Source organism: Triturus cristatus, chromosome 9, assembly GCF_964204655.1.
Source record: "Triturus cristatus chromosome 9, aTriCri1.1, whole genome shotgun sequence".
NCBI lineage: Eukaryota > Metazoa > Chordata > Amphibia > Caudata > Salamandridae > Triturus > Triturus cristatus.
The window spans coordinates 42,167,361-42,192,959 of NC_140592.1; the positions used below are offsets into that span (position 1 = coordinate 42,167,361).

At 45.5% G+C, this 25,599-nt stretch overlaps 1 protein-coding gene across 2 annotated transcripts in view; it reads right to left on the reverse strand.

Moving 5' to 3' along the window:
* ARIH2 (ariadne RBR E3 ubiquitin protein ligase 2) overlaps window positions 1–25,599 on the reverse strand; it is a 282,679-nt gene that overhangs the window by 14,450 nt on the left and 242,630 nt on the right. For both annotated transcript variants that reach the window (XM_085624353.1, XM_085624352.1), the window contains 2 exons: window positions 11,308–11,376; window positions 3,312–3,395 (listed from right to left, as the gene is read on the reverse strand). In XM_085624353.1, the coding sequence (XP_085480479.1) occupies window positions 3,312–3,395; window positions 11,308–11,376 (153 nt within the window). The remainder of the gene's footprint in view (window positions 1–3,311; window positions 3,396–11,307; window positions 11,377–25,599) is intronic.

Below are 25,599 nucleotides of genomic sequence, written 5' to 3' on the forward strand. Positions count from 1 at the left end.
AAAACTCTAAAAGACAGAAGCCAGGCTACTTTTATGGCTTCAAAAGAATAAGACATGTGGTGGTCCTACTTCTGAAGATGAGGGGCAGGGTCAATCTTCATCAGTTAGATAGTGTAAAGAAATGAGTGATCAATGTCATATGAAGGGGCATCAAGGAAAATAAAGTCTCATAACAAAGCATCAGAGACAGAAAGGTCATTGAGTAAGAGTTTCTGGATCATCTCCCTCTCATTTAATGCCTTTCAAATCTACTAAATGCAACTCCTTTTAAGGAATCATCATCTGGAAACTAATTTTCATTCAGTAACAATATCCGGTGCCCCGTTTCTGTGAACTGCTGGTAAATGTTGTAGTTGCTCTTCAATTTCTTCCTACAGATGTTTGTCATAATCAGTTAATTGTTCCAGAGAGTTAGCAATGCAGCTTTCCATGGGTGCTCCACAACAACGTTTTGTCTAAAGAACTTCGCCTCCTACCTTACCAGGTAGTGGCCTGTTGCCCGTCTCCTGCCTGTGCACTCGTGTTGCATGCATCTCCAGAGTCTGGAAGTATAAGACTATGTGCATGGGATCTTGCAGAGCAGCTCTGTAACTGCGTTGAGTTCTGGAAGTGACAAATCTATTACATCCCTTTTTGGTAAGAGAAAGCAGCAGGAACAACTGCCACCTTCCTCCAAGTCCAGTCCTCTCTATGGCACACTTGAATTGCAACAGGTGTACTTCAACAGCAGGATGGACAGATGCGCTTTTAAAATTCGTTCTGCTATGGGAGTAATATTGGGTCAGGAGGAGAGAAAAGGTAGGGAGTAACCTTTTGAACTATTTGCAAGAGCCATTTGTATTATGTGAAAGGTAGCGAAACAGGGCGAAAGGGTCTGTACAATGAGACTCTCCAGAGTAGGGTACTTGGTGAGAAAATCTGGGTCATCGGGTGCAGGCCTATGTCGTCTGACCACCTTGTGAATAACAGTTGGGGAAGAACATGCTTTTGACCAGGTAGCCATCAGCGAATCTTTGAGGGCGTCATTAAATGGGAGCAAGGGCTCAGATGTTGCTGACCCAAGCAGCAGAATATCTGTCAAAACATTTGTTTTAGTTTCAGTGGAGGGCTGCAGTAATTCTAGTACCTCAGCTTTCCTCCTAACCACTACTGCAAGGGAGGCACTTTCTTCCATTGATGACGTATGTGGCAAGTCAAGCTCTGTCTCCAGGGAGGTATCATGCCTACTGGCATTCTGTAAGACACTGTCAGTATAATGAGAGGGGGAGCAAGCATACGCGCTCACCATCATCAGTATTCAGCGATGCACCCTGTTCAGGTATAGGATCAGATTCAGAACCAAAAACAATATGGACCCTCTGCTGATACTTACATATCAGTTGAAGCATGTGGTTAGAGTCAGGCTGCATGACCACCAGTTGTGCTGCGAACCAAATTTGGCTCAGGATGCAACATGGGTGTCGGTTCCAGATTAATCAGCGCTGGTGGCGTTGGTACTAGCATGGAAATCTGTGCCGGAATTGGTAAGGGGCTAGGAACGAGTTCCAAAGGGAGAAACTATGCAGGAGAAGATGCTCCAGAGGGAGCTAGAACCACACTGAAAATTTGCAGCTGTGACTCCTTGAAAACCTCAATCTGCTGTGGTATCAAGGGCAGCTTAGGAAACTAGGGTAATTGGGACCAAGTGCCAGTTCAGATGCCAGAGACCTTAAGGAGTGCAACTTAATTTTTGACACCCTTGCACTTTCTTTTTGAAGGCTAGACTAGTCATGCTTCCCTTTCCTATGCTTCCGCTTGGAATTGAACTTCGAGAGCAAAGAATTAGAGTGGAAAGTGGAACAGGACTTGGAGCAAGACCTCTTCCAGAGATATGTTGTGTTCTCTGACCTACAAATTAACTCCCACTCTTGAATCATCTTTGGGTGTGTTAGGGCACATTTATCACACAAATCTGAGTTATGTCCAGAGCCCAGGCACCTAAGCCACACCACATGCGGGCCTGTGACCGACACCTGCTTCCAGTAGTTGTGGCACAGCCTGAATCCTGTCCTTTTTGGTGCGACATTGTACCCTCAGCAGAATGTTCAAATGTTGTTTTGGAGTAACAAGGAGTGAGCAGCACACCGGATACGGGTCAGAAGATGCAGAATGGAACAAACCAACATCAGCCTACAGTGTTGGCACTTAGGAGGCTCCACTTTTGAGGTTGCATGATGTCCATGTGGAGCCACAAATTGCCACCTATCTGCATGTGGGAGTAATGCTGCAAAACTCTCCAGATCCAACCTGGTGGATCGGGGATATTTTAAAGGGAAGAATCTGCAGTCAGAAGTATCCGTCAGAAACTACAATGCTCCTACTCCTTACTAGAGTGTACTGACTTTGAAACCATGTATGCCAATCACTCTGAGCTGACGCTACTGCAAAACCCCCACTGCTTGTCCTCATCGCCCTGGCAACCTACCACTCCACAGCAGACTTGCCATGGTTCTCTAGAATGCTAGAAAAACATTGCAATGCAAATGCTGGTATGCTACAAAGGTTTATGAAAACCCACCACCCTATATCCAAGTCACTGACCTCTATTTTCTAAGTCAACATCATAGACTATGTGCACCACAACAAATGTTCTTGTTCAAATTGTCAACTGTGCCAGAAAACCTCATCCACCCTACTCAACAAAAACTATACAGCCACAGGTGCATCTTGTTCCCACACGTAATTAGTTGGACTCTGTATTTCTCAAACCCAGAACCTTTTGGGTTGATAAGACAGAAAATCCTAATTCTTTTAAACATTTATCTGATCTCTGGGTGCAAGGGAATAATGTGGGACTATCGGCACCAGCAGAAATTCTCATCAGAACTTAAACTGTTTTCATTTCAAATCACCTTGGACAGTGATACACTGTGTTTTATGGAAATGAGCATATGTGGGAGGTAGATACCATAAATAATTACTTTATACTTGACACATAAAAACCATTCACTATAAAAAGGTAGACAAATTAGCTTTATAAGTGTCTACAGCTTTTTCACGGTAGTACGAAATCTCTACATATTACAGCATTCAAGACTTTTTCTATAGTAATCTCTCCCATGCTGGCTTGATTCTTAAACTCAGCCACAGGCAGATGCCTCTTAGCACCTTTGAACCAGGTACTAAAACATTTAGAGGCTGCAGCAGCATGTCTAAAGAGAAACTTCACCACAGCACAATTGCTGACCTAAAGCCGGAATTTTCTTTTTCACCATGTTCCTTCAGTTATTGAAAAAGGAGAGCTCTTTATGGTTTGATTACAGGTTACTCACCCCTCTGTCGTAGCTGTCTGCTCGCTCCACTTTCCATGAGAGGTTTTCAATCTCAGCCTCCAGTTGAGCTTGCTGATATTCAAACTGAAAGCAGGGGAGAGTTTAGTTACATAGAAGAACAGCAGGTGGTGAAGCACATCCTGATTGAAGAGCAAAACTGTTAAAGGATGCACTGACAAAATATATATTCATTTCAATAGATGCTTTTAGGCTCGTCAATCGTATGTGCTTTATAGCACCTTTAAATTCCCTGACCATGCATGTCCAAATACTTCAATTTAGCAATGCCAAATACAAACGAAAAAAGCTAACATTTTTTTCTACAGTGTTAGATGTAACTGAACCGATTTAACAATTGCAGTTTCCATGCATTGTTAGGTTACAGCAAGGTAAAATGGGATTGTTTACTAACGCATAAAATGATTAAGAATGTTCACACAAGGTAATGTAGAGAAAAGCAGCATGACGTGACCTCCATGAAAAACTGGCCAGGTTCTGCGCATTAGTCTGCAGTTCTTAAGATGGGATCTCTCTTGAAAAAGGAAACAGGGATAGGGTGTTGTGTTTTAACAACTGTATGTTCTGATACTTGCATATGTACAGCAGATTTTTTTTAATTGTCCATAGTCCTTTTGTGGTCTGGCTGCTCTTCATGGTCTAGGGATTCTCGTAGGTCAAGATGGTGTGTTGACATATTAGATTTCTACTGTCTAGTGGGAACGAGTTTGTCCTAAATTTTGTGAAAGGGTATGCTATGCGTACATGCAATTGCCTCGCAGTAGAATCCAAACCTGACTGAGTAATTTATTATTTGACAAGTCCATACCAACCTTAAACAGTTCCTTCAAAACCGTGGCTTAATGATCTACTGCATTCTCTATTTCCTTTCATTCTCCAATAATTTCCTGGTATAATTTCTATTAATACTGACCAACCAAGACATCAGTAAACTAGACTGTCATTTTTTACTGGATAGGGTGGACAAGTGAAAGAATCATTAGGCTTTCCTCACTCATGAGCCACGTGCACCACTACCAACCTATCACTGGGTGATTTTTCAAACAACACCCGTCACCAACCTCAGGCCTGTGTGTCCTCAGAACTGGCCCAGAAATTTCAACTGCTGAAGCTGCCTTTTCTTTAAGAGATCAAGAAATAGTTCTCAACATCCTCTCCAAAGGGAAGATGGGGGTTTGGTCACTTGCCCCTAAATGCAAACTATTAGCTAATTGTCACAAACCTCAATTGCTGCAATTTTAGATATTTCAAACCCTAACTAAAGACAGGCCTCCAAATAAGAACAATACAGGAATCTCCCAAATGAGTCGTCGGACAAAATTTCCCACCTTGGAATGACGTTAAAGCATAGGGGTTTGTAAGTTCAGCCACTTCATTCCTTTCATCACCTCCAGGCTCCGAGGACAGCTGCCTATTTCTGTAGAACTCATGGCTCAATTACCAATATCGCAATGATTTTCAGACTGGAAATAACTTTCATTAGTTTTTTGTAAAGAATACAGCCCCTAAGGTGCTGAAGATGCCAATACTTTCACAAAGGCGGTGTCAATGGAATGCACAGATCAACTAACACCCAGTGGTGGCTCCCTGACGTTGCATCCTCTATCATCTCCACCGTTACATGCTCCAAAGACAGGCACAGAAACATTCTATTCGGTCAAAGAAGTTGTTTTGGAACAACAAGGAGGGGTCAGCACTGTAGATCCAGGTCAGAAGGCGCGGAAAGAAACAAACTGATATCAGCCTGTAGTGTTGGCACTTCAATGAGGAGCCACTTCTGAGGATGAGTGAAGTCCATTGTAACTCTGAGGAGCGGATTTCTCCATTTAGGTTTATGAACTGCATCACAGACAGAAATAATATTGAACTGGTGTCCACCAATGACCAAGAGGCCATCAAATCCTGCTGCCAAAACAGCCCATCAACCAATTCCAGAACAGACTCGATCATACGCAGTCTTGAAAGGGAATTCTCCTCTACCCCTTTTTGCTAAAGAATGACTGCACAAGTGGACACCCTCTCAATTGAAGTCAACCTAATACGGGCCGACCTCACGAAAGCCACGGAAAAGATTAAACAGGTTGAAGTCACCACGGCAAGTCTCGTGGATGACGTGTCACACCTCCAAGAGAACGTACGCGACATGCAGGCACTTCGCAAATTCACGTAGCATAAACTGGATGATTATGAAGGACGCCTCAGGAGAAACAATGTACGCATACTGGGGGTCCCTGAAGAGGCAGAGGGACAATCACTGGACCTCTTCGAGGAAGACCTAATTCTAAAACACCTGTAACCTAAAGGTCTCAGCAAATTCTTTGTAGTGGAGATGGCACACAGGGTCCCGGGAGGCTGTCCGAGACCGGGGGCCCCTCCGCGTCCTCTGTTAGTGAGAGTATTGAACTTTAGAGACAGACGTAACCCTTCAAAACGCCAGGATGTCCGCCCCCCACTCCAGTACGAGAATGCAGAGATAACCTTTTTTCCAGATTTCACTCAGATGGTGCAGAGGCAAAGCAGGTCATTCCTAGCGGTGAAGAAGCAACTCAGAGACCGTGGATTCAAATATGCAATGCTTTTCCCTGCTAAACTGAGGGTGGAGGCGGGGGAAGTTCTTGGTTTTTCGAGAAACCAGATGCAGCCGCCGAGTGGCTGGACAACCAGATAGACCGTGATCCCGGACAGCATACTCGTGGAGATCGCGCAGAGGTTCGGCAAGGAGATTGATATCGGCCTCGACGAGTGGCGGCTATATCTTGGGGGAGGCGGACTCCGGCATGGTGCGGTATACGTATGTGAGACTTGTGGGAGACTCCCTACTCAGGGGCACTATTTGACTGGACGATCAGTACGCTAGTAGGCCGTGTTCTATGTAATTGTCATTATTATGGGGGGAGGAGGGGGGATAAGTGTCACACCCCATCTTTTTCTTCCTTTAGTTCATCAGTTGGGCGACAGGCACTCTGCAAGTTTAAATGGGCAGTTCTGCGCCCAGAGTGCAGGGAAGCAGGGAGGGGGGTAGTTGGGCTGTGGGGATGCATGGGGTTGTGGGTTTGTTTTTATGTATGATTGAGTTTTCTTCATTGACATTACAGGCTAACTGGGTCGTGAAAGACTTTGCCATTTGTTTAGGCTTAAATGTGTACGCAGTAGGACAAAAATGCTAAAATATTGAGTTGGAATGTTAACGGACTTGGGGACAAGATAAAAAGAGGTGTGGTTCTGCAACACATCCGACGACTCTCGCCTGATATTGTCATGCTTCAAGAAACCCACCTGTTTGGGAACACATGCAAGACGCTACACAGTTATGGCCATGTCATGGTAGCCCACGCAGGCTTCACGACTAGCTCTCGTGGAGTGGGTATAATGATCAAGAAGTCACTCCCCCTAGTGGTAACGTCCACGTGGGTTGATGACCGGGGAAGATACGTTGGGGGTACAGGCACCTGGGAGGGCCACACCGCCACATTCATGTCCATTTATGTTCCACCAGGTTCTGTGCGAGGTTCTGTGTCCATACCGAATAAGTTCAGGTGCCAGGTAAGAGGTGTGGCGCCACGGCCAGGGCGGCTGACTCCGGAAACTGGGGATCACGGTTCGATCCCCGGTGCCAGATTAGCCCAGCACCATGTGACTCTGGTCAATAGTTTACTTAATCTTCCCAACGGTCCCCAGCGCCTAGAGACCCTTACGGGTGATTGCTCGCGCTTTACAAATGTGGATCATTATCATTATTAAAGGCTGCCAAATTCAGCAATGGTAGCTTGGGATGCAGAATGTGGCTGCTTTGATAGATGGAGGCCTGAGAATCACCACTTACAGGGCCCTCCAGTGCTATTAGAATCATTCGGTCTCTTACTATGTCAGTTTGAGGATTACTGAAGTTATATGGGGAATTGGTGGAACGACAAAGATATCTGCTGGACAAGGCGACACAGGCTGGTATGGTTAATAAAATCTTGATGCGAAGAATAGGCAACTTTTGTCGTGTCACTGCTAAGAGAGCTAACTGAAGGAAACACCAGTCATAGACGAAGTCATGAAGAGTTTAGGACCCACTTCTGGTTTTCCAGAATCTATCTGGTCAGGGAGTCCGTCTGAGCATTCTGGGCCACTGGAAGGTAATCTGCGTTGCTTCTCAATTTCTACCACTTCCACATGGTTTGAGCCTCCAGAGACAAGTCTCTGGATATTGTAATGTTCCTTCCCATTTGTTCAGGTAATGCGTCTTAGTAATACGGTCTTGTCTGTACAAAAAGGGAGTCTGTACTGAAAAAGGGAAGTAACGTTTTTATGACCAAGTGCACAGCCCTCCAACCTGAGAGGCAAGCATTTATTACCACGGTCTACTCAAATGAGAGACTGAGCTGTTTGGGAAGACAGGAGCTGGTCTGAGAACTGGCACGACTTGTCCTCGTCCAGACATAAATGCAATGGTCTCATGTGCTGATGGCCTTCAGTAAAACAAAAAAAAGCACGAAGCCATTGAGCCCAGAGTAAAATTATTTGCGGGCTGTCAAATGGGTTGCTCTTAGCAGATAGCGGCATTTCAGAATAATATAGAACAGTCTCTCCTCCGAAGGATACACTTTTGCTTTTAAAGTATCCAGAATCGCTGCTGGCTAATGCAGCGATTGTGCTTAGAGGATGTTGATTTCTTGTAGTTGACATGAAGACCTAATTGGTTGAGAGTAGAGACTACTAACAAGAAAATGATGATGGATATGGATAGATGAAGATTTTTTGTTTCCTCAGATGAGCTGCGACAACAGCTATGCACTTTAAGACAGTCCTTGGGGCACATTTTAGGCCAACCTGAGGGTCTTTGTACTGATAGTGATTGTTTCCAAATATAAATCTCAGGAATTTCAGTTATTTGGCTATAGGTACATGACAGTATGCATTTTGAAGGTCAATAGAGTACATCCAATCTCCCCGATGGAGCGGAGGGCAGATATAATGGTGCATCAGCATTCTGAATTTCTCTCTACGAATCTATTTGCCAATACAAGATCCTGAATAAGTCTGAATTAGTTCTTGGGGCCTTTCTTTTTCACAAGAAAGGGGCAGAAATACATTCCCAGTAATATTTGGGGAAAATATAGTATGTCCCTGGCTTATTTTTGCCAGAAGATGGTGGCTTCTTACAGAAGTTATTCCCTATGTAATAGAGAAGACATCTTTGGTAGAATTGCTGGAGGACGATATCTGAATCTGAGACAATATCAGATTTGAACAACCCAATGATCGGTGAAAGCATGCCACTCTTCCAAAACATTTGATAAGCTTTCGGGTAACAAGATGAGGAAGTGTAGAGTCACTGCTTTGTAGCAGCAGACGTCTTAGCCTCTGTAGGTTGGCGACCTGCTCTGGCTTTTGACAGACACCTCTGTTGTTGATGACTGCCTACACTGCGCTGCTGTTTCCACTGAGGTGCTTGAAACCTTGGACACTTTTCTAGGCTGCATCTTACATTGTCTCCCTCTAGTTCATCATGTGAGACCTATAATCTGCATGAGTGCTGCATAGCGTGTTCCAGAGGCATACAAATCCGAAGTCCTCTGTCATGCTTCCGGTTTGAGACCTGTGAGCCTCAACTATAAAGATCTCCAAAAGGTGAAGCAGTGGCAGTAACTGTGCACAGCCACGATGGAGAGGTCCACTGCTGCACTGATAACTTAGGACTGTAGAAGACAGGACAGTGGCACAGTATTTCTGTGCCACCGAAACAATGAGCTGGGGGCAAGGTCCATTCAGGGTAGCAGTGGATGCTACAGGTCTATATTTATTTTGAAGCCCAGGCAAAGCTGTGATACTCTAGTCAAAAAAGCCCATAGACCACTCCTTCCTCTGCCAGATATGCATGACTACAAATATTTTCTGTATGCGATTTGAAAAGATTAGATCTAAAGCAGTGAACAGGCACTATTCTCGGATATGTAGTTTTGTCAATAATATATGCAGTAAACTTTCAAAATTGATAACATATTTTAACACTAAAACACAATGTACACAAAAAATACTTGAACTATACTACAAAATGTTTGTTCATTTATTATAGCTGAATTGTGAAACATTAGCCAGTGACAGATAGTTACTTCAAATTGCTGAAATCTGTATGTTTGAACATTTTATAAGCTTTTCAGCCCCTTTTGTGAATAATACATTGCCCTTGGATGTCATGTAATGGGTCGTAAAGGCAGAAATACTGGATCGAGTTTTCAGATGGCAAAATGCAGCAGGGGAACTCACTCAGTGTGCTATTGAAGGGTTTCAGTCCCAATGGCTTCATGGAAGATTAAAACGGCTTTCTTGCAGAGAGTAGTTTTCAGTAGTTTGTTTAAAATGCTAGAATGTAGCAACTATATTTTGAGACTTCACTGAAAGTCATGGTAATTGTATAGTTTATAAGAACACACAAAAAAAATGTATGTGTTAGACTGTCAACTTTCAATTGTTTAACTTATTAACTACATCCACAAACCAACAGAATAACGTTTTACATCCTCCAACAAAATTTACACTTTTAAATAAGGGTAAAAGAAAACGCACTCACTATTAACTCATGTCTGATAGATTAGCCATGACCGATTAAGTCTACACATCACGGCAGAACATTTCACAATGCTAGGAAAATGTAGTACATACTTCTGAAGCTAAGGGAAGACCAATTTAATGTTAAGGAAGAGCGATATGAGATTACTTTGTCTGGGAGGGCCATAAGATGATAGCATTTTTCCAGTGTTCTTGGGGGCATAGGGCTGTCAATCCTGAATGAGAATGCATGGCTTCAGATATTTCAACAGAAAACACCCATAAGGGGTGGTGTGGGGGGTGGTCACTAAGAAGTGTCACAAAGAGGGATACATGGGTTTAAATAGTCTCATTTAGCAGGTCTACATAAGTAGTAGCCAGAGGTAGGGAGAGAAGTCTGAACTGTAGTTAAAGGGAAGAAAAAACCATGGGTCACAGGTACTACTAAATCTTTCTCAGTCAACAGAAACATCGAGCCATACCTTTTAAACAAAACTGGTCAAACCTTACTTTCCCATTTGTCTATTTTGGGCCTCTCAGTATAATGTCATCTGTGATCAGCAGAGAAGTGATCATGTGACAATCAGTATCTGGTCCCTTACAATTTTGAATGTTAGGGAATAGAAAAACTCCCATGTGAATTCAGATGCTACATGAATGAGGCATGTGCAACCTGGTCCTGGCACATTCATGTGGCATCTGAAACATCAAGACCCAAGTGAAAAAAAAAATCAAAGTAGTAAAGTGAATTTAAAAAATCTGGAGAAGAAAATTCCTTCATGTTTGGCAGGGGAAGAACATATATACACAGAACCAATGAAGTGGAAAAGTACTAAAAAAAATTATTTTTTTAAAAAACCCACCTACCTTGTTTGTTTGTTTAGATACCATTCTATGACCATGAAAACTGTGGCAGAGAGGAACAAAGGGGGCCCTAAAGGGCCATTGGGTGCATGTTGTGCCCCATGTGCATGCACTACAGTTCGTGCATGGCATGGCCTGCACCAGTCCATTCCGTGCAGAAGCTGTCTTTGATGCTCCCATTGCAGTTAGTTTTTCCTAGGCAATGCCGTGGGACCGCTAAAGAACCCCCCACCAGAGAATAAAAAAGTCATAATCTGGCGGGCGGTGTCAGTGTGGTTTTGGCGATCTTGGAGCTCCATTGCCACCAAAGTCGTAATAAAGCCCTTGTGAACTAGAAGTATTTACAAATCTTATTCTTAAGTTACTCAAAAGATAGAACATTCATTTAGAACAGTGAGTCCATCTCCCTAGCAACCATTTGTGAGAGTCCCTGAAGGTCTCTAAGCAACCCTTTTTATGTAGACAGTAACAATGAGGCTAGAGAACACATCATTGGGGAAGTGGGCAAAATGTATAGGCCTTGAGAATGTTGGCTAACAATTACATATCAAACTCTTAAAAGTGCAGAATGCCTTACCAGCTTCTTCCTGGGACCAGACTCCATGTAGTAAGCATATGGATATGTGTATTGCAGAGTGTAACGACACTGCAAAAGAGAAAAGAGACAGCATTAAAGAGACGCTGTGCTGCAGTGCTTCATCAAGGCAAGCTAGCAACAACACAACAGGGTACACCACCCTTATTGGACCTGTTCAAAAAAGTTTGTTCTTAGGAGCCCGACACTTGGATCTCCACTGTAGATGCTCTAGTATGATGAGCAAAAAAAAAAGGATGAACCTGAAGAGGAAATTAGAAACACAGAGAGGAGTGATGGAATAAAAGAAGGTGGATGGTAAGGGACCAATTCAATCAAGGGCGTCTGAGTAGTAGGGTGACGATGAGGCTAAAACCAGCTTTTACTTATACACACACACAGCCACCCACCAGTTAAAATAGTAGCCAAGTGTGGCTATAGTCTTCATTTGCACATGCTTTCAATAATCCTCTACCATTAAGACGTGGCCCTAGAATGCTATAATTTGTCTTTTTTTTTACTTTTTGGCTATCTGGAACCATACAATTTTGCATGTTCCGAAGTAGAAACTCTCCCATAATTCTGTACCTTGAAGACCAATTTCAGTGTCTGTGCAGGTTTATCTGTAAAGAGCTGCCTGGAGGATACTGCAGGCCTTGCTCTGCTGGTAAATTCTTCTAGGTCACATTAGAATGCACAAAGAAGCAACACTCAAGTCATATTTTCTGTACCTAGGTTAAAAATGTATCCAAAGGCAATTGTTTGCATTTACATGGCTGAACACACAAGAAAGAAATGTACCATTACTGGGAGAAGGGTTATACGGAACAGATACGATGGTAGAGAGTTCAAGTCCGCTGTAAAATCACTGGCTCGTCTACCTCTAACTTTACTCTCGGACCATACACAATAATAACTCCTATCTATACCAGACCTTGATAAGTTCTTTTACTAATTTTTCACTCTATATGTGATGTAATGCAGTTCTTTTACTTCCTACCCAAGGCCACTGGGATAACGCAATTCTGCAGCAGCAGTGTTTCATGCATAATTATGGGATTGTCGCACGTCATAATCGATCTACTGCATAATTTGAAGATTTTAACAAACAAATTGCTGCTAGCTCAAAGGGATCAAAAGCTACCTAAAAAAAGTGGCTACACATATTGACACACTGTGGAAGGCCTTCCACAAAGACGGACTAGTCATCTTTAGCTTCTTATTGTTTATTGGGTGCTAAACTGGGCAACCCCACCTTCGGGCCCGGTGAAGAAGCCAAATGAGCCTTCCGGCGGCTCGGGCTCGAGCCAGCCCTCCAGCGGTGCCGAGAAACACAGTTCGGCACCGAAAAAGAAACCGGCCTCTACCTCGACACTGAACTCCGCACCAAAGCCCTCGGTGTCGAAACCCAGCCTTTCCGTACCGACGCCATCTTCGGTACCGACCAAACCCCATAAGGCCCTCGGCACAGACACTTCCACGCCTAAGCCCACCTCGGCGCCGACCAAGAAAACTGAGGTTCCCAAGCCCAGTGCTAAGCACGGCACGGACAAGCCTAAAAAGTCATCGGCCCCGAAACCTTCGGCGCCGACGGAACAAACATTGTCACAGGAACTGTTTACACCGGATCCCTTGCAAAAGACTCTTACCAAGGATCCAAAAACTGGACATTTGGCACTCTTCTAAAAAAAAAAAAAGACATTTGGACAAACTGGCTCCGCCTCCACCTCCAAAGAGGAAGGACTCTGCTACCTCCCCTTTCAGAATGCCTTCCCCACCTCCTCCACCCTCTCCACCTCCGCCCCCTCCGCCTTCTCCACCCCCGCCACATCGCTCCCCGACCCCGTCTCCAGACGATGATGATCAGGGGGACCCATATTACGATCCAGGGGATGTGCCCCAAGACCCCACCCCTACAGGATCCCCAGACCCATGGGACAACTACAATAATCCACACATTCCAGATGTCCCACAAGATGACCTTTACCCTTCCCGGCCATCTCCAACGGAAGACTCATTAGGAGCAGAGGTTAGTTGGGATGAAGAGGGTCGTAGGGGCACCGTCGGTGCAGCTCACCAAGGCTCGAGGGCTTCGGATGCAGGGGTGCCCTTCGATGTAGGAGTCTTCTTACCAGAGCCAGTCGTGGTCGCGGCGAGCCTCTGGATTCACACTGCAGGTGCTGTTATGGAGGGCAGAAGAGGTCAGCCTATGCTGGACACAAAGTCAGGATCGCCAGGGAGACTTCATTGCACAGGTGAGCCATTCAGACTTGGTCAGTGGGTGTCGGCTGCAGAGTAGGCAGGAGACACAGATCCGCATGGATCAGAGTCCTTAGAGCAGGACTATTCAGGACAGGTCCGCTGTCCACAGGAGATAGGAGTCTTTTTTGAAGGCAGCAATCCTCCCAGGGTTTTCACAGGTCGCTGGCTAAAAGACTGGTTGCAGATTTGCAGAAACTGGAGACAGGCTGGTAGAGCTGGGGCCAAGGCAGTGGTCGTCTTCATTCTTCTCTGCAGGGTCGTCTTTTCTTCTTAGGTCGTCGCAGATCTAGTTCCTAGGTCTGGGGGAGTTTTCTAAATACTACATTTTGGAGCCGTTTTAGGGGAGTAGCAGGTAGGGCCAAAGGGCACCTTACCTGGGGTGACTACACCCTTTATTATGCCACCCTCGATCCGGGATGAGGGCACAGACCTAGCCCTGATTGGAGGGATCTCCCCATCTTCAAGATGGCAGGGACTGAAAGTTGTGCTTCACCTCGCCTCCCCCACCTTAGGGGTGGGGTTGGCAGAGGTGGGCACACTTCCTATTCTTTTGAGTTTTACCCACCCAAAGTGGGGGTTTAAACCAGGGGATGCCATATGCTGCTAGCAGCAGAGACTGGGGGTCGCATTACAAAGGCGGCAGGCCTTTGAAGCTTCCCTCTTCGAGCACTTGCCCATCCTGGGGGAGGAGGTGCGACACCTCTGCCCAGGATGTGCACTGTTTCTTGTCAGAGAGCTCTCTTCCACAGGGTCCTGAAATGTCTGGTGGATCCTGGCTGGCTACAGCCGGTCAGAGACCACACTGGGGTTGGTAGGTTTTCAGGGGGCACCTCTGAGGTGCCCTCTGGGTTCATTTTTTAATAAATCTCACACTGGCATCAGGGTGGATTTATTACAAGGAGCGGTTTGGTATCAAACACGCCTGGGTTCAGTGAAGCCATCATGGTGCTGTTGAACTCGAGTTGTCAAGTTCCCAGCTCATGTAGACTTTATGGCTTCTCCTGCACTTATAATATTAGGGAATAGACCCCAATACTCTAGGGACATATTTGCTCATGCAGATATGCCCACAATTGGGATATAGTGCACCCTGCCTTAGGGCTGGTAAGGCCTGCTAGAGGGGTGACTTACCTAGATCTTAGGCAGTGCTAGCTGGCATGGTACACAGGCAGTGTGCCATGCCGACTTGGTCATTTTTTCTTACCTCACAGGGGCATGCCAGCTGCAGGGGCAGTGTCATGGTCCTAGTGAGGGGCCCCAGGGGACCCTCTACAGGCCATAGGTATCTAAGGTACCACTTACTAGGGACGTACAAGAGAGCAGAAGTACCAATTTTGGACATGTTTTTAGGGAAAGAGCACTGGTACCGGGAACCTGAACAGCAGGGACCCAGTACTTTACAGTCAAAGTTGCATCAAAAACCAGGCAAAATGTGTGTGTGTGTGTATTTGTTGGGGGTGGGGAGTACTGCAACAGAACCCCATTTTATCACTTTTGTAATTGTATTTCTGTAGTACTGGTATGTTTCAGAGTCACATGCTTAAATCATTCAGGTCGTCGAGCTGGGAGTCCCACAGTATCCATAGAGAGCAGTGCAATGTTAAAGGCAGAAAAGCTTTAATGCACATCATCGCAAAAGATTCAAACTTCTGCCCATCAGCATACTACACAGCAATTACCCTTCCTCACCCAGGTCAATATTGCTCAGATTTCATAGCACAAGTGCTGATAAAGAATAGAACAAGGGTGAGCCTCAGATGGGTGGGTCACATGTGCATCCATGAAAGACACCACTACTGGAGAACTGCAGTAACAAGTAATTTTTTTCTTCTCCACTAATTGATCTTTCATAGATTCACAAGTGGACTCACAGTAGCAAGCAGTATATGAGCAGGACATTCACAGTGTACAGTTGTTGGCAGATGGTTTGAGACAAACAGAAGAAAAGACTCATCTTACAGAACTAGATGACTGCTTGTCCCACTGCTGCATCTCTGTGTACTGTTGAATCTACAGAGTAATGTCGTGTGAAGGTGTGTGTGTTACTCCAGGATTCTGCCATGTAAATGTCTGTATGTGTACTCCTGCACATAAGGCGGTGAATGTAGAAAATGTCTTATGCAAAGTATTGTCACATTTTTCTGGCGAGGACAGCCCACTTTCTTATGACATAGGACTACAGCTACAGACTCACAGCCTGCTATATCCTGATATAATAGAGTGTCCTTCTTGTTGATGATCATAAACCACAAAAAGCTGAGCAGATCACCAAAACAATTTTGTTCTGTCAATATAAAACACATTTTTACATGTAAAGAACAAATAGCTCTTTCAGCTGCATAACCTGGATTTTTAAAGTGTTTTTTAAAGCATCAGGTTCATTTAAATGGAAGTCAGATGGTACTTTAGGAAGAAAATGCGGGTTTGTTCTTAATATGACCGTCATCTCTCAATTGAAGAAAGGGTTCGTTGATCACAAAGGCCCAAAGCTTCCAGCAGGTGTTGGTCAATAGAAGCGCCATTCTCCAAGAATGACATTTCACTTCAGTCTTGTGAACCGGCTCCAATGGACTTCTAATGAAAGGGAACAGAACTATGTTACGTTGCAATGGAGCGGCAAGAGATCTTATTGGAGGAAACACTCAGTGTCCTTCTAAAGCACGAAATGGGAGTAAAATGTATTCGGATGTGTGACTTAGGCCAGATCTTGCTAAGCGAAGCAGGTAAAGTAATACTTGCTTTAGAAATGAAGATATGGGGTGCAAACTATGTTCGGCACACTAAGAACAGAATCATTTCCATTTTGGTTTGTAAGTCTTATTGGTAGAAACTCCTTTAGATTTGGACAGAAAGTCTCGCCAGTCATCTGAGATATCTAGGCGGTAAAACGTATTGAATTTATAAGCCAAGCCAACAAGAGTAGTTCGGATGCAGGAGCTGACAGTTACAGCGAAACAGATTCAGTGGCTGTCTCAGCAAAATTCGAGGCTGTTCTGAAGAAAAGTAGCTCTGTGAATAAATACTCTCTGGGACACCACAGGGCAGATCAGAATAAGGCTATACGGCTTAGACTTCATTTTGTCAAGACTCTCCAGATCAGGGGGAACAGAGGAAAAGTGCATGAGTACATTCCTGATCAAATATGCATTCTCTTATGGCCCGCTGACACAGTAGTGGGCATTTCTAGTTCGATTGGTTACAAATAAATCCAAAGTTGGTTAGTCCCATCAGTGAAAGATGTAGTCCAATTGTGCTAAATTCAGCTCCCATTTGTGACAGCATTTTGGTGCTCTCCTGAAATTGCCCATGAGCTGGTTATCCCTGTAAATGCTAAGCTGTTATTTGGATATGACTTCTAATGGTCCACTTGCATAAGTTTTGAGCTGATTTCAAAAGAAGATGGGAATGTGTTCCTCTCTGCTGGCTGATGAAATACATACTTGTTGTGCTGTCTGTGCACACCAACTCACAGGAGTTCTTTACTCTTGGAAAAAAGGAGTGCAAGCCTAGCACCCTGGCCTTCAATTCGAGGACACTGATATGTAGTAGAGCATCATGGAGCGACCACTTGTTGCTGACTACCAGATCCGGCAAGGGCGCATCCCAGCTTTCTAGGGAGGCATCTGTCGTCATAGGACAGTAGGCGTTTGCTGGAGTAAAGCCAAGCAGACGGCTTTATCACCGTTTTTTGGGTTTGTCTTAAAATGGCCTCAAGCGATAAAACAATGTAGGATCAAAGAGTTCTAGAACAACAACATTCCTAGGAACGGACGTGAAAAGTCAGTCAGTGACTGACTCTGCTTTCCGTAACTGGCCAAGATGGTTAGACATGCTACTCTCCCTTTCAATTGAAAGGCCTTGTTGGAATCTGGCGTCTAGTACTGCCCCATTGGAGTTTTCTGCGAGGAATTCAAGACAGTTTGCGTTTGTTTACAGTAGGGGCCAAACTGTTAAACAGCTGCAGACAGTCTTTGGTATACGTTGCTGTTACCTTGGAAGAATTTTCTTTGACTAACTAATCGCCTAAGTAGGGAAAAATGTGATGGCCTAGTAATCTCAGATGTGCCACTCTGTACACATCGTGAAGGACTTTGAATTGGTATTTCTTATGACTGATGGATTGTTAAATGAAAACATGCATCTTGAAGGTCCAGAGATGTCATGTAATCTCCTTTTGAAGAAGTTTGAGGACTTCCTGCAAAGTCACATGCAATATATATATATATATTTTTTAGAGAAACATTTAAATTCCATAGGTCCAAAATCAGCCTCCATTTGCCCAATTTTTTCTTTATTGTGAATAAGCAAGAATAAAAAATGTACATTTCATTAGGTCTTAGAGTCCTGTTCAATCGCCCCCTTTAACAGGGTAAGAATATAGGCTTAACTTGTAAAAGAAAGAGGTTGATGGGGCCTGTTGGGTGATGGTGTAGGTGGGGTTTCTTGGTTGAATTCCAGTGTGTAGTCAAAGTGTACAGATACAACACCAAGTGATACGATGTTACACTGGCCCACGGCTAGTAACAAGACAAGATATTCCCCTCCTACAGGAATGTCTGGATCCTTTGCAGTGTCACTGTCATCTTGTACCTTCTCTGCCTTGTGAATGATTATCTTCAAGGGACCCGTTCAGAATAGTACACTGGTGGTGGTGCCCAGAATGTCTACTGAGACAGCTGTAATGGTTCGTACTTCTACTGTTGGTAAACTCAATTGTATGAGTATGGGCGCTTCCACGGACTTCCCGGAAGTCAATGGAAAGGGCATGTATCTGGATGAGGTCAGATTTAATACACTCAAGAACTTCATCTATATGTCGTCCAAACAAGGATCCTACTCTGTACCTTCATCCTGCAAGCGGTCGAATGTAACCAACCCTGCTAGCGCAAGACTTGCATCCAGTCGTTGCAACGTTCATAGCTGCATCGATGATTGCAGACTATGTTCTTTCATCTTCAGTGAAACTTCCTTTACTTCAGCATTTTTATGATCTAGTGAGAGATTAAGATATTATCCAATATTGGACTAAAGCTGATGGTCATATCGGACAATTGCCAGTGCGCCGAGTTGCCAAAGGTGATTGGAGCAAAGGAATTGATGGATCTTGTACTGAAGGCAAATGCACAGGAGTGCGTACAGTCGTCTGTTTTGTGTGAGCCCTCAAATGAGATGGATGCAAAAAGAACAGCTGATGGACAGAATGCAGAGCAAGGTCCTACATTCACCCCAGTACAGAGATCTGGGCCTAAAACCATCTTTTTTTTTGCTCCCCATGCCAATCCAGTTTGAACCCAGCCATATGCAAATCAATCTTGATCCTGCGCCCAATGGGAACAGTCCAGCCCAAACTGCCAGGCCAAGTCCTCCCTAGACTGGAAACAAGCATCCTAGGACCGGTTTCAGAATTTCACCCCTCTTCAGCCAGGATAGCTTGACTCCAGTGGCATGGAGAGCACGGGACCCATGTCTGGGCAGTCCCGTCCCACTTGGGGTGATAAATGCAAAACAGTTGATGGACTCACTACACCACTGGATTCAAGCTAGCCTGGCTGATAAAGGGTGAAGCCCTGAAACCGGTCCCAGGATGCTGGTTTCCGGTCCAGGGAGGACCTAGCTTGGCAGTTCGGGCTAGACTGTTCCCACAAGGAACAGGGTCAAGACTGATTTGCATATGGCTGGGTCCAAACTAGGGTGGTCTGGTGAGCAAAAGAATGATGGATTTAACCCAGATACTTGTGACTGGGGATGAATGTTTGCATGGCCCAGCATTGAGTCCATCACTTGTTTCTTTTGCATATGTCGCCCTAAGTGGGAAGGGTATGCCCAGACGTGGGTCCGGTGCTCACTACACCACTGGATTCAAGCTAGCCTGGTTGATGAAGGATGATGCCCTGAAACCGATCCGAGTCTTCCCTGAGGATTGACTTAAACGTTATGGGGACGGGGGCTATCCAGCAATCATATTCAAAAAGACAAGTCGTGCCTCGCTTCCACAGCACATGCTAGCAGTGGCCCAATTGTAGGACAGGGCCCTCTGTCGTTTGGGTTGGGAAGGGACTAACTAGAGAAACACCCCTCTGGGGTAGTGAGGCACTCAGTGAGACCGGACACTCAGGGGTTCCTAATTAAATCCCATCAGCGGATCAGTAAACTGGGCGACGCATAGGGCACGAGTGTCCCCCTGTGGTGGCATCCCCACTTGAACTGCCCTTAACACACAGGATCCAACAGAAAGCCAACTCCCTTATATATTGAACCATTAGCTCTAATACTCCAGACCTACTTGATGACCTTCAGGCAAAGTAGGAGAATGACCTAGGGCCCTTTGAGGATCCTAGTCAGGTCAGGATTTAGACTGGTGCAACTCCGACAGGGAATACTTTATGAGATTGAACCTGGGCAAAATTTGAGGTGCCCCCAATGACCGCTGTCTATGCGGTTGCAACCTGAAGGGGACCCTCGTGAACACATTCTGGGGCTGTCCAGTGCTGAGGGCATTCTGGAGTGGGGTGAAGAGGTCTCAATGAACGGACGGGACTAAAGGACTTCAGGTCAGCCAAAACATGGATACTCCATATAGGGGGAGAAGTGACCCTACCACGATATGCAAAGATGCTCCACAGAGTGGGCCTGGTGATAGCCAAAGGAAACCCTGTTCAACGTACGGGGTACCTATCCCCACCGGATGTGGACCAATGGAAAAGGGACATGGACTGGTGCTCCGTACACTAGGAAGTGGCACTGGATATGGCAGCCTAGGGTCTCTTGTCGGCTTGAGCCCTCACATGGACAGACTCATCAAATGGGGAGGGCCCTAGGTATGGGAGACTTTTTCCTCAGCATAGATGTATACCTACAGCAATTTCTGCATGTGATATAAAGATGAAGTGCCCCCCACTCAGCGAAGTGGGGCGATGGGTGGCCTTTTTGTTTGTTTTATGTTCTTTGAAACGTGAAACCAATAAAGAGAGTGTGAAGGTAGAGCATATATTGAGCGAGGTCTAGGGTGAAACATAGGGTAGAGCATTGGCGAGAGTCAAAGTTTTTTTTTCTTCAGTAGGAGTATAGTAATAAATAGACCAATATTTAGAAGATATACATGTAAAAGCAAGATAATATATCAAGAATAAGTTGCATTTAATAAACTCAGACTTTCAAGTGTTGCTGTACTTTATGCTAATTTGTTTATATTTTTTGTAACTTTAAAAAGGAAAATGCTACTTACCAGTATGCATCTGTTCTTGGCATGTAGAGCTGTAGATCCACACACTTATGCATAGATCGCCATCTGGTGTTGGGCCCGGATGTTTGCACTTTGTTGTTGTCCTGGAAAGTCTTTGGAAGTCACGGGATAGGTGGCTCCTCCTTTGGACAACAGTGCGCATGGACTCCATCGTCAGATTGTTTTTATGGAACATTATGGAGTTTTGTAAGAAACAGAAAAGATGTCCATGTATGTTGTATCTAAATAAGCTAATACTGGCACAGATAAAGGCAGCCGGGGAGGTGGGTGGGCGTGTGTGGCTATACAGCTCTACATGCCGAGAACAGATGCATACTGGTAAGTAGCATTTTCCGTTCAAGGCATATGAGCTGTAGATCACACACTTATGCACAGATTGCATAGCAGTACTCCTCCTTAGTGGCGATTACCAGTGTCTGTTGCAGCAGTTTGAAATAGTGTTTTAAGTACAGTTTGGCCCACACTAGCTTGTTGTTTTGCCTGCATGTCTACACATTAGTGCTTTGTGAATGTAAGCTGTGTAGACCATGTAGCTGCTCTGCAGATATCATCTAAGTGAATGTTCCCTAAAAATTCCATTGAAGCCCCTATCTTTCGGGTAGAGTGGGTTTTAGGGGGAATAGATAATGTACGTTTTGCTTTGTGATAGCAAATTTGTATACATTTGACAATCCACCTTGCGATCCCAGATTTTGATATGTGATTGCCTTTATGTGGTGGTGAGAAGGATAAAAAGAGTAGTTTTGTTTTGCGAAAAGGTTTTGTCCTGTCAATATAATAAAGGAGTGCTTTTTTACGTCTAGATTATGAAGAGCTCTTTCTGAGATTGTGTGTGGTTACGAGAAGAATACTGGCAACACAGACTGATTGAGATGAAAAGGAGACATAACTTTAGGAAGGAATTTGTCCTGAGAACCACTTTGTTATGATGGAGTTGTAAAAATGGTTCTTGAATAGTTAGTGCTTGTAGCTCGCTGACTCTTCTAAGAGAAGTAATGGCCACAAGGAAAGCGACTTTCCATGTAAGAAATTGTAGCTCACATTTATGCTGAGGTTCGAATGTAGGGCCCATTAGTCTTGTGAGGACAATGTTTAAATTCCACACTGGTAAGGGTGGTACCCTAGGAGGAATGATTCTTTTAAGGCCTTCCATAAATGCTTTAATGGCAGGTACCCTGAATAATGACAAGTGTTGTCTATTTTGTAAGTAAGCTGCTATGGCAGCGAGGTGTAGCCTAATAGATGTGTATGCTAGATTACACCTTTGAAGATGTAATAAGTAACATATGATGTGTTGAATAGACACATCTAAAGGATTGATGCTGTTATTACAGTATATTACAAATCTTTTCCACTTGGCTGCAAAGCAGGCTCTAGTGGTGGGGCGTCTAGCCTCTTTGATAACATTCATGCAGTCAGGGGGTAGGTTAAGGTAACCAAATTCTAAGACTTCAGGAGCCAGATCGCTAGGTTGAGCTGTGCTGGGTCCGGGTGTCTGATCTCTCTACGGTTCTGTGTTAAGAGGCGTGGGGAGAGGTGTAGTTTGTGGTGTGGGACCACTGATTGTTCCAGAAGTGTTGTGTACCATGGTTGTCTGGCCCATGTTGGAGCAACTAGGATGAGTGTCAGTGAATGTCGCTGCAGTTTGCGCACCACCAATGGAATAAGTGGGAGAGGCGGAAAAGTGTAGGCAAATTTGCCTGACCAATTCATCCATATCGCATTGCCTTTGGACAATGGGTGTGGATATCTGGTGGCAGAAGCTTGGGCATTTTGTGTTATAATGTGTGGCTGAAGAGATCTATCTCTGGCTGCCCCCACATTTGGAAATACGGTTGAAGAACTTGTGGATGAAGTTACCACTCGTGAATCTGTTGTGCCTGACGACTCAACTGATCTGCTATGCTGTTTTGGACTCCTGGAACGTGTTGGGCTAGGAGAAAAATGTTTTGAGGAATAGCCCACCTCCATATGCTCTGCGCTAATTGAGAGAGCTGTAGGGAGTGTGTCCCGCCTTGTTTTTGTATATAGTACATTGCTGTCATATTGTCGGTACGGACTAGGACAGCTTTGCCTGATATTGGTTTCTGGAATGATTTTAATGCCAGAAAAATTGCTAGTAACTCCATGTGAGAGGGAGAGCCCAGAGAGAACGTCTACTTCCCCCTTCCCACTACCAGGACCAGAATACCTCAGTGCAAGGATGACGTTTGTCAGGAACAAACACATACGAACTAACAATCCGGACAGAAAAGCACCTACTTTTCCTGTTTCCCCACAGACCAGCCGCAGTCCTGGAGGTCTCGTGCGGCCACGCCAAACAACGGAGAAGAGGGGAGGAGCTGACCCCGGAAGTGAAACGCCCGGGGAGGTAAAAGCACGGCCCGCCCAGGAAGGGTTGTCGTTGGTAGGAGAAAGCGGAGCCCGAAGAGAGGAGTTGTGCGCGGAATTGCGAAGTGACCGAGAGGAGAAGGAGCACGCTGACGGCGACCGGAGCGGAAGCGAGGATAACGAAGCAGACTACCGCTGGACCGAGGATTGGTGGAGTCCTCCGGAGGATGCTGAGGAGCGGCCGCAACTCCAGGGGAGAGTTGCGGCGGGGCCGGTGAGTACCGCTGTACAAGGGGACGTCGGGGAAGCTGTCGATACGGGAGGTGGGAGGGGCCCGTGTACCGAAGGAATCGGGAGGAGGGAGGCGTTCATAGCTGTAGAAGCCAGGGAGGACTCTAGTGGGTAGAGCTGAGTCCCAAGAGGAGGATTTGGTAAACACCCCATTCTTTGGAGCCTATTTACTGTACCTATAAACTCTGTCATTTCGGAGAACACTTTTCCGTAGTATCCGATCCCACTGTAATCCCTTTTTTACCCCCCTCACTATTCCCGTGACCCCCTCACCATCCCAGATTGTGCACAGGAAAATACCGAAACACCGGGTGTTGGTGACGGCAGCACATAAAACCATTCTTCACATACGAACTCACAAACGGCCACTATTGTCTTTCTTTTCCTTTCCTCTGAGCCTCCGGTCACACCACCACGACGGAAGAGGAGAAGGAACACTATCAGGCCGCCGGCCATACCGTCGAAGGGACCCAGACCACCACACCGCCTTCGTACCTAGAGGAACCCGACAGGAAAGAAAAAACAGGCCCTGATACTTTGAGCATCCCGTTTGTGCCACCTGAAAATAAAACCACTCCTGTTCGACAATATATAAAGCCTCCGCGTCTGTATATCCGACCCAGTCTCCCACAGGTGGTGTCAGAAGTGGGATCGGGCGGAGACATGGAGGCCGCATTAGTGAAGATGGCGGAAAACCAAGAACATTTGGGTAAAATGATGGAGAGGTTTCTTAACGTCGTTGAAGACGATCGGGACAAGATGCAGAAGGTGTTGGTGGGGCAAGGACAGGCCCATGGAACCGCCATGGACAAACTCACCGAAGCCCTGGGTCATCAACGAGGTCCCACCTCCCTCCCGTCCATGGTCCTGCAAAAATACGTTAGTGGGGAAGACCCGGATTTTTTTTTCAACAACTTTGAACGGATAGCCACAGCTACGGCCTGGCCAGCTGACAAATGGGGACAATATTTGGGACCCCTGTTATCAGGGGACCTCCAAACAGCCTATCAAGCGGCTACGGCACAAGGAACGGTTCCTTACTCAGAGATCAAACGATGCTTTCTAGAGAGGCTTGGGATTGATGATGAGTCCTATCGGATAAAACTCCGACAAATCAAAGAAGGGCCCCAAGAGACTCCCCGGGCCTTATATTACAGGGTGAAGGACATGACCGATAGATGGCTGAAACCTGCCACAACAGACAAAGACGGTATCATGTCAAAGATTTACCTGTAACAGTATTTAACCTCCCTACACCCTCCCATACAGAGATGGGTGAGACAACAAGCCCATCTGACCCTGGAAACCGCGGTGGAAATAGCCAGCGCATATAGTCGTGCCCAAGACATACAGAAGGGAAAAACGACTCGTCATGGAAAGGGGGTATTTCTGGATCACATCGACCTCGGGTTCCCCTGATCAAGAAGACTAAACCGGTGACCATCGTTCCAGGACCTCCGGGAATACCCGTGTTCAGACCTCCAACCCCAGGACCTCAGTGTTACCAGTGTGGGGGCATGGGACATATCGCCCGATTTTGCACCCAGAAAGAAGAACCCATGGAAATCGGGATGGTCCGCAATTACTATTGTTCCACGAGTGAGAAAAGACTTCCTCCATATCATTGTAAAGTGACTGTGAATGGACAACATACCATGGCTCTGGCCGACACCGGATGTCGACAAAGCGTCATCCGGCCACAAGATATAGAACCATGGATTGGACCGGCGGACGGGGTAGTAGCAATTCGGTGCGTCCATGGGGATACTAAACAATACCCTACCACTAAGGTTCAAATACAACATCCACTTGACCCCGGTACCTCCCTAACAGTGGGACTCATCCCCAATTTACCGGAACCAGTCATTCTCGGGAATGACTATCCAAACCTACCCCAATTGCTGAATCAAACGACCAAGGAAGAAGAAGATTGGTGGATCACGGCTCCCTTTTCTGGCGAGGAACACAAGGAGTGGCCGGAATACAAACCACGTAAGAGTAGAAGGCAACGAAGAGCAGAAAAACACAGGACCCCTGTAGTACTGCCTGTCATACCCGACGAAAACCCTTGGGATACTGATAGAAGTTTCCGCGCTGCTCAAAGAGAGGATGCAGTCCTACAAGAAGCTTGGAATGTTGCCCTTGATCAAGAAGATCCACAACGTGTA